Source organism: Cydia splendana, chromosome 10 (assembly GCF_910591565.1).
Source record: "Cydia splendana chromosome 10, ilCydSple1.2, whole genome shotgun sequence".
NCBI classification, from domain to species: Eukaryota; Metazoa; Arthropoda; class Insecta; order Lepidoptera; family Tortricidae; genus Cydia; species Cydia splendana.
The window spans coordinates 21,827,029-21,839,189 of NC_085969.1; the positions used below are offsets into that span (position 1 = coordinate 21,827,029).

Below are 12,161 nucleotides of genomic sequence, written 5' to 3' on the forward strand. Positions count from 1 at the left end.
CTGATAGCAGTTCAAACTGATAGCAGTTTAACCTACTTTTCTAGTAGGAGTAACGAAGTGCTACTAGAAAAGTAGGTTAGGTTAGGTAGGTATGCGGTGCGGGAACGGGGGGTTGAGCGGGAGGGGCTAGTAATTTTGGCATTAGTTTACATTATTTGGTAATATGTATACATTTTTAGGGTTCCGTACCTCAAAAGGAAAAAAACGGAACCCTTATAGGATCACTCGTGCGTCTGTCTGTCTGTCTGTCTGTCTGTCTGTCTGTCTGTCTGTCTGTCCGTCTGTCACAGCCGATTTTCTCCGGAACTACTGGACCAATCAAGTTGAAATTTGGTACACATATGTAAGTTTGTGACCCGAATACGGACATGTAACGTAAACAAATGAATTTTAAATATGGGGGCCACTTTTGGGGGGTAAATGAAAAAATGAAAAAAAAAAATTTTTCAAACTATATCATGTTACATATCAAATGAAAGAGCTTATTGTAAGGATTTCAAATATATTTTGTTTATAATTTTTGAATCAACAGTTTAGAAGTTATTCAAGAAAATAGGCAAAAAATGACCATTCCCCCCCCCTTATCTCCGAAACTACTAGGTCTAAAATTTTGAAAAAAATACATATAATAGGTCTATACCTATAGATGACAGGAAAACCTATTAGAAATGTACAGTCAAGCGTGAGTCGGACTTAATTACAGTTTTTAATCCGACCCCTACGGATTTTTTAAAGAGATTTCACTCACGTTTCACATAAAAAATACATTGTTAACAGTGCCGGATTACTTAGAGTAGTAGTTTTCTTAGAGTAATTGGTGATAATTTTCTGATAAGATAATCATTTTAAATATTTAACGGTCTTACCTACTTACGAGTAATTGTAAGGTCAAATTAAGAATAATGTTTAAAAAAAATGTTAAATTGAGAGCTAGCTTAAAGTTTTTTGTACTCGTCGACTTTAATGGTTGAATTAATAAAGACTTTGTAACCAATAAGCAAAACAAGCACGTGCTTACGGCACCACGTTCAGGGAGGGCACCAAAATGCCAGGTTGAAAAAGGTGAACAAATTTTAAAATTAGGGACAGACACATCGTTTTTACCACACGATTTTTTTAGCTGTCCAAAAGCTAATTTGCAAAAATAATGGCGCGTAATTCTTTGGGAAACAATCGGTAGCAGTAGAAGAGTCGTGATTACATGCATAGATTCGATTTCAACCCACTCTTTTGCGGTTCGGCGTTAGGTCTTATGCGAGGCCTTCTGCCTTACGGCAAAGTTGATCTTCTGCCTTAATTACACTTGGGCGTGGATCCAAATCCAAGCTTTCCTCTTTCGCAGCTGGGCCTACTGCCTTTCTCACACTTCGCCAATTCAATTCCAAGCTCTCTGCTTTCTTGCATATTTTATGCATGAAAACAACCTCGCTGAGACCCTTAAATATCGAGCCCTATGCAAAGCTAGGCTGATAGAAAACTGTCCCATCCCTTCTCTGTATGAAATCCTGGATTCGCGCCTGGTTGGGACTAAAACTAAAATTGCGTTTTATATCGAAAAATTTTAGCGCTCGCTTCGCTCGCGTTTTCAATTACTTTATAAGGTATGATAAAGGTGACATTCGGGTGGCGACTGCAGCAACATTACTCTGTTGCAACGTTACTGCTGCAGTACTGTCAACTTCCGTGATAAAATGATGTGACTGATTTCCATACTAAAAGTAAAAATGTACAACTGTCTATCATATTGCGTTTTTATATCGAAAAATTTCCGCGCTCGCTTCGCTCGCGTTTCTATTACTTTCTACGCTATGATAAAGGTGACATTCGGGTGGCGACTGCAACAGCATTAGGTACTCTGTTGCAACATTACTGCTGCGGCACTGTTAATTTTCGTGATAAAATGATGTGACTGATTTCCATTCTCAGCTGTAATGCGGCAATGAACTTCTCTCAATTTACCAAAAAATCAATGTAATCTTGATGACCCTAGGGAGAGGGGGCACCTAGAAATGCTTAGGGCATCAAAATATCTTAATCCGGCACTGATTGTTAAAAATTGTGTAATATACGGAACCCTTGGAACGCGAGTCCGACTCGCACTTGGCCGGTTTTTTGGTAATCATAGTGGTTTATTTAGGTGAAAATATCGCATTAATTTGGTCTTCAAGATTTGGTGATCATTAATGATTTTTGGTGATCATTCAATATATTTGGTATTTGAATACAATTTGAAGTGCAGTCGTAATTAAAACGGTGGTACTTTTGTATTTTTAGGCCTTATTTTTTTGGTGTTCAGTAATTTTTTTTGGTAAGCATGATTTTTTTATTTAGGGTACCAAAGTATTTATTGGTGGTCATTATATTTGTAGCCCAAAATGATATACGAAGACGCTAGATTTAAAATAAGTACCGTGAGTTTTTGTAATACTACAAGCGCATGGCGGATGCATTTTGTACAGATATTTATGATAATACGTAACTTTGTAGTTAGGAATGTAAATATTAATAAATGAACGTAATGACTGAGAACTTTGTTTAAATTTTTAGTAACACTTTAGTTTAAAAACAAAAAAAACTCGCTCAAAGATTAACAGCACAACCCCACAATTATTTTATAACCCCCGACACAAAAAGAGGGGTAATATAAATATGTTTGACACCAATGTCTGTATGTCTGTGGCACCGTAGCTCTAACGGATGGACCGATTTCGATGCGGTATTTTTTTATTATCCTGAAAGCGAGTTTCCTTCGGTGGTTCTTAGCAATGTTTGATAGAAATCGACCCATTATTTGAAGAGTATCAGTTCTTTTAATTATGTAAGGCATTTTTGGGGTATAGCGATTTAATGGTTAATACGAGAAAAATGGGGACGACGTTTGTATGGAGAGTCGGTCGTCCCTTTTCCTCTTAGGGGCATGGCACACTGGGCTATAACCGCGAAAATCGAAGTTCGCAAATTGCGGGCATTTTTCTCTGTCATTCAACCGAAGACGATTTAAAGTTTACAAGGCAGCAGTACACGGAATGATGCCGTCTCAGTCACACATTTAGAGCCCACAGCAAAAACTAGATTTTTTATCTCACTCGCACACTCCTGGTGGTGGTGGAAGCCGGGGCTCGCGCCATTACGCGTTTCTGTGCGGTCGAAGTCACACGTATCTTAAAAATTAAGCTACCGTATTCCTTATTTCAAATACGCACAAAAAGATTTACGCCATGGGGAAAAAGAAAAGGTCGCGTTCTAGGGACGACGATTACGACAGTATATTAAGAAAGGTTAAGAAACTTGAACAGCGGTTAAAAAATCGTCGACGAAGTAGTTCGCGCTCGCCGTCTATAGAACAGGAAAATATAGATGTGAATACCCTAATAGCATTTTCTTGTAGGGATATGGTTGGGCCTTTGTTTACGTATTAGTTGGGCAACCGTTATATTTGGCCGTACGATTTGCTGGAGGGCCCTCGACAAAGGCCCTCCCGAAGATTCCCAACAGAGGGCCATAAGAGTAATTTTTTCGTTGGGCCTATTTAAATAAATCATACAATTATTCAACGGTGGTGGTTTTGGTTGGGCCTATACACATTTGTTTGATGGTTGGTTAATTGTTACATTTGGCCGTACGATTTGCTGGAGGGCCCTCGACAAAGGCCCTCCCGAAGATTCCCAACAGAGGGCCATTAGAGTAATTTTTTCGTTGGGCCTATTTAAATAAATCATACAATTATTCTACGGTGGTGGTTTTGGTTGGGCCGTGGTTGGGCCTATACACATTTGTTTGATGGTTGGTTAATTGTTACATTTGGCCGTATGGCTTGCTGTAGGACCAACTGCAAAAAAATAAAAAAGGGCAATTTTTTCGTTGTGCTTCTGTTTGCAAATTCAACAATTACCCAACGGCAAGTCAGGTAGGTCGGTAGGTAGTCGTGCACCAGGTTGAAGGCCCAACACAGCTTGTCCCACAAAGGGCCAACATTGTAACTTTAACGTTGGGCCTTGTGTTAGGATTCTTACAATACTACCGTAGGTAAATAGTTGTGTAATTTATAGTGTGCCTACAGTCTAATTATGTAATGGGCTTTTGTTTACGAGTCCTACAGTTACCCTACGTTAAGTAAGTGGTTGTGTAATACGACGTTGGGCCTTTGCTGATAAATATTACAATTACGCTACGGTAGGCATTGGTTGTATCCACATGAAGGCCCTAGGCTAGGCAGCAGTTGTTGTTAATCTTCTCTGTATCGTTCCAATTTTAGTATATGTACTGCCGAAGCAAGTACACTTACTATACACTCTAATTTGTATATATACTAACCGCACTTCGAAACTTCGTAAGCGAGATTTATGTTTTTTGAGATTTAAATTGAGACAATGTTGGTAAAATACAATTTTTTAAATTTATGTATAAATTTTATAGTTATAGCTATTAGATTTATAAGTTACTTTAAAAAAATATTATGATTATATCCGGAATAATCGAGAAAATAACTATAACTTCGATGTTTGGAGAGAGTAACGCCATCTAGTGACGCCACAAGCAAACTCAACTGGTATTGTTGGGCATCAGTACCACAGCCAATGTTGGTAAATGCGATATTTGTGCTCACTGGGCCAACGAATGTTATCGTTGTTTAGCCACCGGTACCAAAATACACAAAGGCCCATTGTTAGGCGTCAGTGCCACCGCCAATGTTGGTAAATACGATATTTGTCATCATTGGGTCATCGGATGATATCTTTGACTAGCCAACGTTACCAAAATACACAAAGGCCCATTGTTGGGCATCCGTGCCACAGCCAATGTTGGTAACTGCGGTATTCGTCACCATTGGGCCAACGAATGTTATCGTTGTTTAGCGAACGGTAGCAAAATACACAAAGGCCCATTGTTAGGCCTCAATGCTACAGCCAATGTTGGTAAATGCGATATTTGTCGTCATTGGGCCATCGTATGATATCGTTGATTAGCCAACGTTGCCAAAATAAACAAAGGCCCATTGTTGGGCATCAGTGCCACAGTCAATGTTGGTAAATGCGATATTTGTCATCATTGGGCCATCGATGATATCGTTGATTAGCCAACGTTACCAAAATACACAAAGGCCCATTGTTGGGCATCAATGCTACAGTCAATGTTGGTAAATGCGATATTTGTCGTCATTGGGCCATCGGATGATATCGTTGATTAGCCAACGTTACCAAAATAAACAAAGGCCCGTTGTTGGGCATCAATGCTACAGCCAATGTTGGTAAATGTGATATTTCTCATCATTGGGCCATCGGATGATATCGTTGATTAGCCAACGTTACCAAAATAAACAAAGGCCCATTGTTGGGCATCAGTGCCACAGCCAATGTTGGTAAATGCGATTTTTGTCATCATTGGGCCATCGGATGATATCGTTGATTAGCCAACGTTACCAAAATACACAAAGGCCCATTGTTGGGCATCAATGCTACAGCCAATGTTGGTAAATGCGATATTTGTCGTCATTGGGCCATCGGATGATATCGTCGATTAGCCAACGTTACCAAAATAAACAAAGGCCCATTGTTCGGTATCAGTGCCACAGCCAATGTTGGTAAATGCGATATTTGTCATCATTGGGCCATCGGATGATATCCTTGACTAGCCAACGTTACCAAAATACACAAAGGCCCATTGTTGGGCATCCGTGCCACAGCCAATGTTGGTAAATGCGGTATTCGTCACCATTGGGCCAACGAATGTTATCGTTGTTTAGCGAACGGTAGCAAAATACACAAAGGCCCATTGTTGGGCATCACTGCCACTGCCAATGTTGGTAAATGCGATATATGTCATCATTGGGCCAACGAATATTATCGTTGTTTAGCCAACGGTACCAAAATACACAAAGGCCCATTGTTGGGCATCTGTGCCACAGCGAATGTTGGTAAATGCGATGGCGGGCCAATACAAAATTAATGTTGGCTACGGAACGAACCTCATCCCAACGTTTTCCCTACCGTTGGCACCGTGGGCCCCAACGAAAATGCTACTAGGGTATAGACGTGCATCAATCGGAAACGCAGTCGCCGTTGCGGGATATGGAATTTACCGAAGCAGGTAGGTTGTCTTGACTATTTAGTGACCTACCGCTAGAAAAAACAGCATTGTTGCCGTAAAGTGAAAATAGCTTCGCATCCAACTTTGAACCTTAACGTATTGGATTAGGGTTTCTTGCCACCTAAGTGCATATAGACGAAGTTTAGTATTAATTTATTTTTTCATACTTCGCTGTAGGTACGTATTGGCTCACGTATATCGTGTGGCTTAATACAAGTTAACTTCCTATATGGAATGTTAAATCTCCACTATTAGTGTCGAGTAATTGACCGAACATCCTATATGGATTGTTATATGAGTATTTTCCGCGTATATCGCGTTGATAAATAAAGGTGCCTTTATGGCCCTTAAGACTGGTGATCGCAAAACTAGCCGTACGCTATAAGTGTGCAGTCTGTTTGCTATATATATATATATGCATGTCAGCGCTTTGTTTTTTTTTTTTTTTTGCATTGCAGATAATAATGACAACGTGAATGAAGCTTGTTTAAATAACAAGAGTGTAGATAACGCTGAACAGACTACAAACGTGGAACCCGAGTTGGACCCTAATATTTTAAGCATCTTAGGAGATGACCCCCAGAACGAGAATACTTTTGGTGAACAATTACACAAGGATGTTTCAACTAGATGGCAACATCTTTTGATAAACGGGTTACAAAAAGAAGTGAAATCCGAAATAATAAAATTATATCCAGTTCCTGAAAACTGCAGTAGCTTGAAGGCGCCGAAACTTAATTTAGAAATAAAGGCGGCCCTTACCGAAATGAACTTGAAAAAAGATAACTTTAGCGAGAATAAACAAAATCAGTTATCCAGCGGTATTGCAGCTCTAGGCAAAGCGTTAACCGTCGCATTTAGTAGCAACCCGTCTTCTCAAGACCTAATAAAATACTTGAGCGATGCGGGACGCTTGTTGTGCGATTACCATTACAGAGAATCTCAATCGCGTCGATACTCTATCATAAATACTTTAAATAAACAGACACGCGATACTATTAGGGATACTAAACTGGACGAATATCTCTTTGGGTCTGATCTTGCCGATCATTTAAAGTCATCCAAGGCGATTGAGAAATCGGGATTAGAATTAAAGCCCGTGTACACGCCGCGGGTGCAACCAAAAGTAGATCCGGCCGTTCAACATCAACGAGGGGCTTTAAACTCACGGGGGGCGTCGCGGACAGCAGCCTCAAGACGCGCCCGTACGCCGCTGCCCGGAGATCGCCAGACATCGCTCCGACGACCAGGGATCGCCGACACGAACCGTCAACGAGCCGCTCGAGCTACTATCATCGTCAGCGAGAGAGGAGACGCTGAGCACCGCGTCGCAGGTACCTACACGACTACAACATCCCAGTTGCTGATAGAATAAAATATTTTTATGTAAATACTCGTGCGAGCTAACACACGGTTACATGATTTTATCTTGGATCAGGGACTATTGTACCCTTTAAGGATAAGCCTTCTCAATCTTCGATACCTACTTACCGATCGATCATTTAAAAAAAAAAATGTTCTTTTTGCCGAATTTACCGTTGGATTGATAATATCGATGACTATTATTGTCCTTTATATACCTACTCGTACCTAATAATAATTACGAACTTATAATTTTTACTGATGCTAGTCTTAGCTTGCATCTTGGAAACTTAATTGTACCTCACTCTGAGGTAATAGATGCCTTCACTTTAAATTGGAAAAACATGTAATTATGTTTATGCTTTTCCGGCCTTTTGCCTAATTTTAAAGGTCTTACTTACACTTAACCTTGATTATTGTCATTAATGCCGAAGTGTTTTTTAGTAGTACCTAAATGGTCATCACAGGCATAGTACTCGCTGTGGCTGACTAATATTTGATCCTCACAAATATTTTTTGCATTCTCCTTTCAGATTCTGCCACCCGCTGCACTCAAGCCTTTCCCTGGCGGCCGCGAGGTTATCGGGCAATCGTTTGCGAAAAGAGGCACACCTCATAATTCCCTAAAAATTATCATGGCCTCATTTTCTAACAATACTATTTCTCAGTATAGTTCATCATTAAGATCATGGTGGGCATTTTGCCAAAAGAATGATTATGATTTTTACGAAGCTACACCTTCTCAAGTTTTATCTTTCTTAACAGAGGCGTTTGAGAATGGTGGCAGCTATAGTACACTTAATACTCATCGATCAGCATTATCGATTGTCCTTGGGAAGGAGATAACAATTAATTATTGTATAAATCAGTTTCTTAAGGGAGCGTTCAGATTAAATCCTCCTAAACCCAAATACGATCAAACATGGGATACTGTTAAAGTTTTAAATTACCTATCAAAACTGTATCCCTACAATAACATTTCCATTAAAGACCTAGCATTTAAGTCTGCCACGTTGCTGGCTATCGCTTCCGCACAGCGGATGCAAACCTTGAGTCTGATTAAATTAAATAATATTTCTATTGATAATGATGCAATTGTGATTAAAGTACCAGATTTAATAAAAACATCTCGACCTGGAGCTTTTCAACCAATCATAAAATTACCTTTCATTCGCGAAAATCCAAATATATGCCCTGCGCTCGCAGTACAGAATTACATTGAAAAGACGGCAAACTTTCGCGAGCAGTCTGACGATCACCTCTTTATAAGTATCCAAAAGCCATACAAAAAAGTTGGCTCTCAAACAATAGGCCATTGGGTTAAAAAGACATTGGGTGACAGTGGTATTGATGTGAGCGTGTTTGGGGCGCATAGCACCCGCCACGCCTCGACGTCAGCTGCTCATAAGGCTGGTGTTAGCCTAGATGTATTGAGAAAAGCTGCAGGTTGGAGTGACAAATCGAATGTATTCTTAAAATATTATAAAAGAGATACAATCAACTGCTCCAATAACGAGTTCGTTAATGCAATTTTTGATGTACAAGCTACAAATTGATTTAAGTACTTATTTATGTATGCAAACTTCAAGTGAATCAATATTGAGTTACGCTGAATAAAATTAATTGATTATTTAAATATGTAGTTTTGTTTTTTTTTTTTACATACAGTAACTCTAAACATCTGCCTTGTAAACTTTAAATCGTCTTCGGTTGAAGCTCGAAGTATAATTAGGAATTAAACGAACTTACCTTGTGAAGTTCAATTCCAATTATGCGAGAGCTTCAACCGAAGACGATTACACTCCCACCCATAACCCAAGTAATAACCCAAAAAAAAAAAAAACAAAAAAACTACATAGGTAAAACCTCTAAAAAGTAATGGCGCGAGCCCCGGCTTCCACCACCACCAGGAGTGTGCGAGTGAGATAAAAAATCTAGTTTTTGCTGTGGGCTCTAAATGTGTGACTGAGACGGCATCATTCCGTGTACTGCTGCCTTGTAAACTTTAAATCGTCTTCGGTTGAAGCTCTCGCATAATTGGAATTGAACTTCACAAGGTAAGTTCGTTTAATTCCTAATTATAGCGACACCCCGCTCGCACAGTGTAGCCATACACCTTAAGTAGCAGTTATTTTTAAATTGCTCAACCAAATAAATAAGAAACATAATTTGTAAAATATTTTAATGGTAATAGGCACATTTTATACAGAAGTTTTATAGTTATGAAACTTTACAAAACTATGTATAAATAAATCTAAAGCTGACTTCGTCCACATTGTCATGACTGTACATTTATATCTATACTTAACAGTTATAGGTCTTGAGTGGGTTTTACAGTATATAATTACTACAAACTATACCTACACAAAAGATTATTAAGATGATTAAAAAGAACCCAAAATATTGTAGCTACAATCGTTAAGCAATGCGAAAGATTCCAAAATGGAATCTTGAGCGTTGCGAGGGTTTCAAAGCACGAGGGTTAAACAAAATTTGCCCCGAGTGAAACACAAAAATTTTCACCACACCAACCCGAAGCAAATATTAAATGTAAAATATCAAACAACATCAAACCAAATCAAATCCAAATGAATTTTATTAAATATTTATCATCAAAAATCATCATTTAAAAGTCAATTCTACCAGCAAACATAGAAAACAACTCAAAATTTGCATTTGATTACTTTGCCTCACATGTGAATTACTGATAGCAAAGTGCAACTTTGCTATCCGTTTTTGAAGTGCAAAGTAAGCCTTTCCGAGATGGTGTGGTGAAATAGTTATTTGTACAACAAGAGATCAAAGTTTGATATTTCTTCGAGTGCTTATTTTGAGTCCCGTGCAAGCGAAAGATTCTATAATAGATTCACGAGCGTAGCGCGTGAATCTAATTTAGAATCTTGAGCGTAGTAAGGGATTCAAAAGCGCACGAGATGTAAATAACTTTGATCTCGTGTAGTACACAAAATTTTTCACCCTAAGCAGTGAGAACATACCTAGAGGGACAGAGATAATAGAACCCACATATCGAACTTGTTGAAATGACATTTGACTATAAAGGTCACTTGAATGTCATTTTGTCTCACTCCGTGAGCAAAATGCGATTTTGCTCACTGAGTGAGACACACTTAGTGAGCAAAATGCGATTTTGCTCACTGAGTGAGACAAAATTACTCAGTGAGCAAAATCGCATTTTGCTCACTGTTTTTAAGAAGCAAAGTACCCTTGTTCGAGGTGCTGAGGTGAAAATACAATTTTACCGTTGAAATAAATGGCGCACGGTCAAGGAATATAATTTCAGGACCATTTCGTACCTCGTCACAGTGGCAATAATATGAGGTCCCTAGCCACTTTCATATTGATTGCCACTGTGACAAGGTACGTAATGGTACTGAAATTAAATTCTTTAAGTTCTCGATTGCAATATTGGCACTATTTTACGCGTCTTAATATTCCTTTCTTCATACTAGGTAAGTAGGTATACATTAAGCTTATTAAATAATGCATTTGAACTTTACATTTGGGTTGATACTATATGTAGTATTACATATATGTGACTTTCCATCGGAAAAGGGTCCTTATGCACCCTTCTCGATGGAAAACCACCATTTTAATTTATGTAATTTTTAATGAATAAAGCCGTCATGACAGTTTTTCAGTACCCGCTATATAATACAGGGTGCAACAAAAAAACTTACAAAATGCTCGTTTAAAAACTATTTTACTTTATTTGTCATTTTAAATTATGTTTTATTGATTACGACATCTAATTAAACAAAACAGCATCTATATTTTGCAAATATCCAATCTCGGTAGAGTTTTTGGACCCTGCATCTCGAAAACTTAACAATCATCTATTTTACTCTAGCGCGTACATACCATGCAAACGATGCATGGCCAACGAACACTGTCCAGACCGGCTATAGGATGAGCTAGCACGAGTTGCGTTCTCAGACCGGCCAGCATGAGTCGCGTTCGCGCGCGAGTCCATACTTGTAGTCTGCATCTGTATGGTGTCGCGCCCGCGAACGCAACCAGTGGGAAGACACTCCACCTTTCGGGTATTCTCGGCACCGTTCGGCTCAGCATTGCTCTGAGCAATTATTAGGGTTGGCACAACTTCGAGGTCCCTTTGCGTTCACGACCACAGATAAGATAATGACTTGAATTGTGAGAGCCCTTAATAGCCGAAAGGGATAGAACCATATATTAGAAAGGGACAGCACGATTCGTCCCAAATCGCTGTCGCGGTTTTGTAGGAAGTATCCTTTCTGTACGGTCGTACTATTATTTATTCTGTGACGCAACTCATGCTAGCCGGTCAGTAACCGCCATATTGCCTGTCATTCAGCACTTGCTTGCCTTGTGTGTACGCACTAAAGTATCACTGAGTGTGAGTAACTCCACGTTTTACTATAAAGATCGTGCGTGTGGGAGTCTGCCACCTTGTGGCTTAAATTGAAAACTAAAACTTGACATTTGGGCAAGTAGGTGTTGCCCTCTATAGTTCACGCACGCTCCCTTGAGGGTATAACACCTAATGTTGTAAATCGGAAACTTAAAGAGTCACACAAATCCGCCGCCAAAAAGCCGCTCCCATGCAATCGAAGTAACGTTTTTATTTTAAAACGACATGCTTAAATTACATTAAACTTTTTTCATTTAGAAGTGTACCTAGGGTTGCAATATCCGCCCATTTTTTGTATCCGGAT

At 39.2% G+C, this 12,161-nt stretch overlaps 1 protein-coding gene across 1 annotated transcript; it reads left to right on the top strand.

Annotated features, from left to right (window-relative positions):
- Nucleotides 1-6,037: 6,037 nt before the first annotated feature.
- On the top strand, nucleotides 6,038-7,462 carry LOC134794533 (uncharacterized). The gene is made up of 2 exons (XM_063766345.1): nucleotides 6,038-6,087; nucleotides 6,546-7,462. The coding sequence occupies exons 1-2, from the start codon at nucleotides 6,069-6,071 to the stop codon at nucleotides 7,460-7,462; spliced, it is 936 nt and encodes a 311-aa protein (XP_063622415.1). The 5' UTR covers nucleotides 6,038-6,068.
- The last annotated feature ends 4,699 nt before the right edge of the window (nucleotides 7,463-12,161 follow it).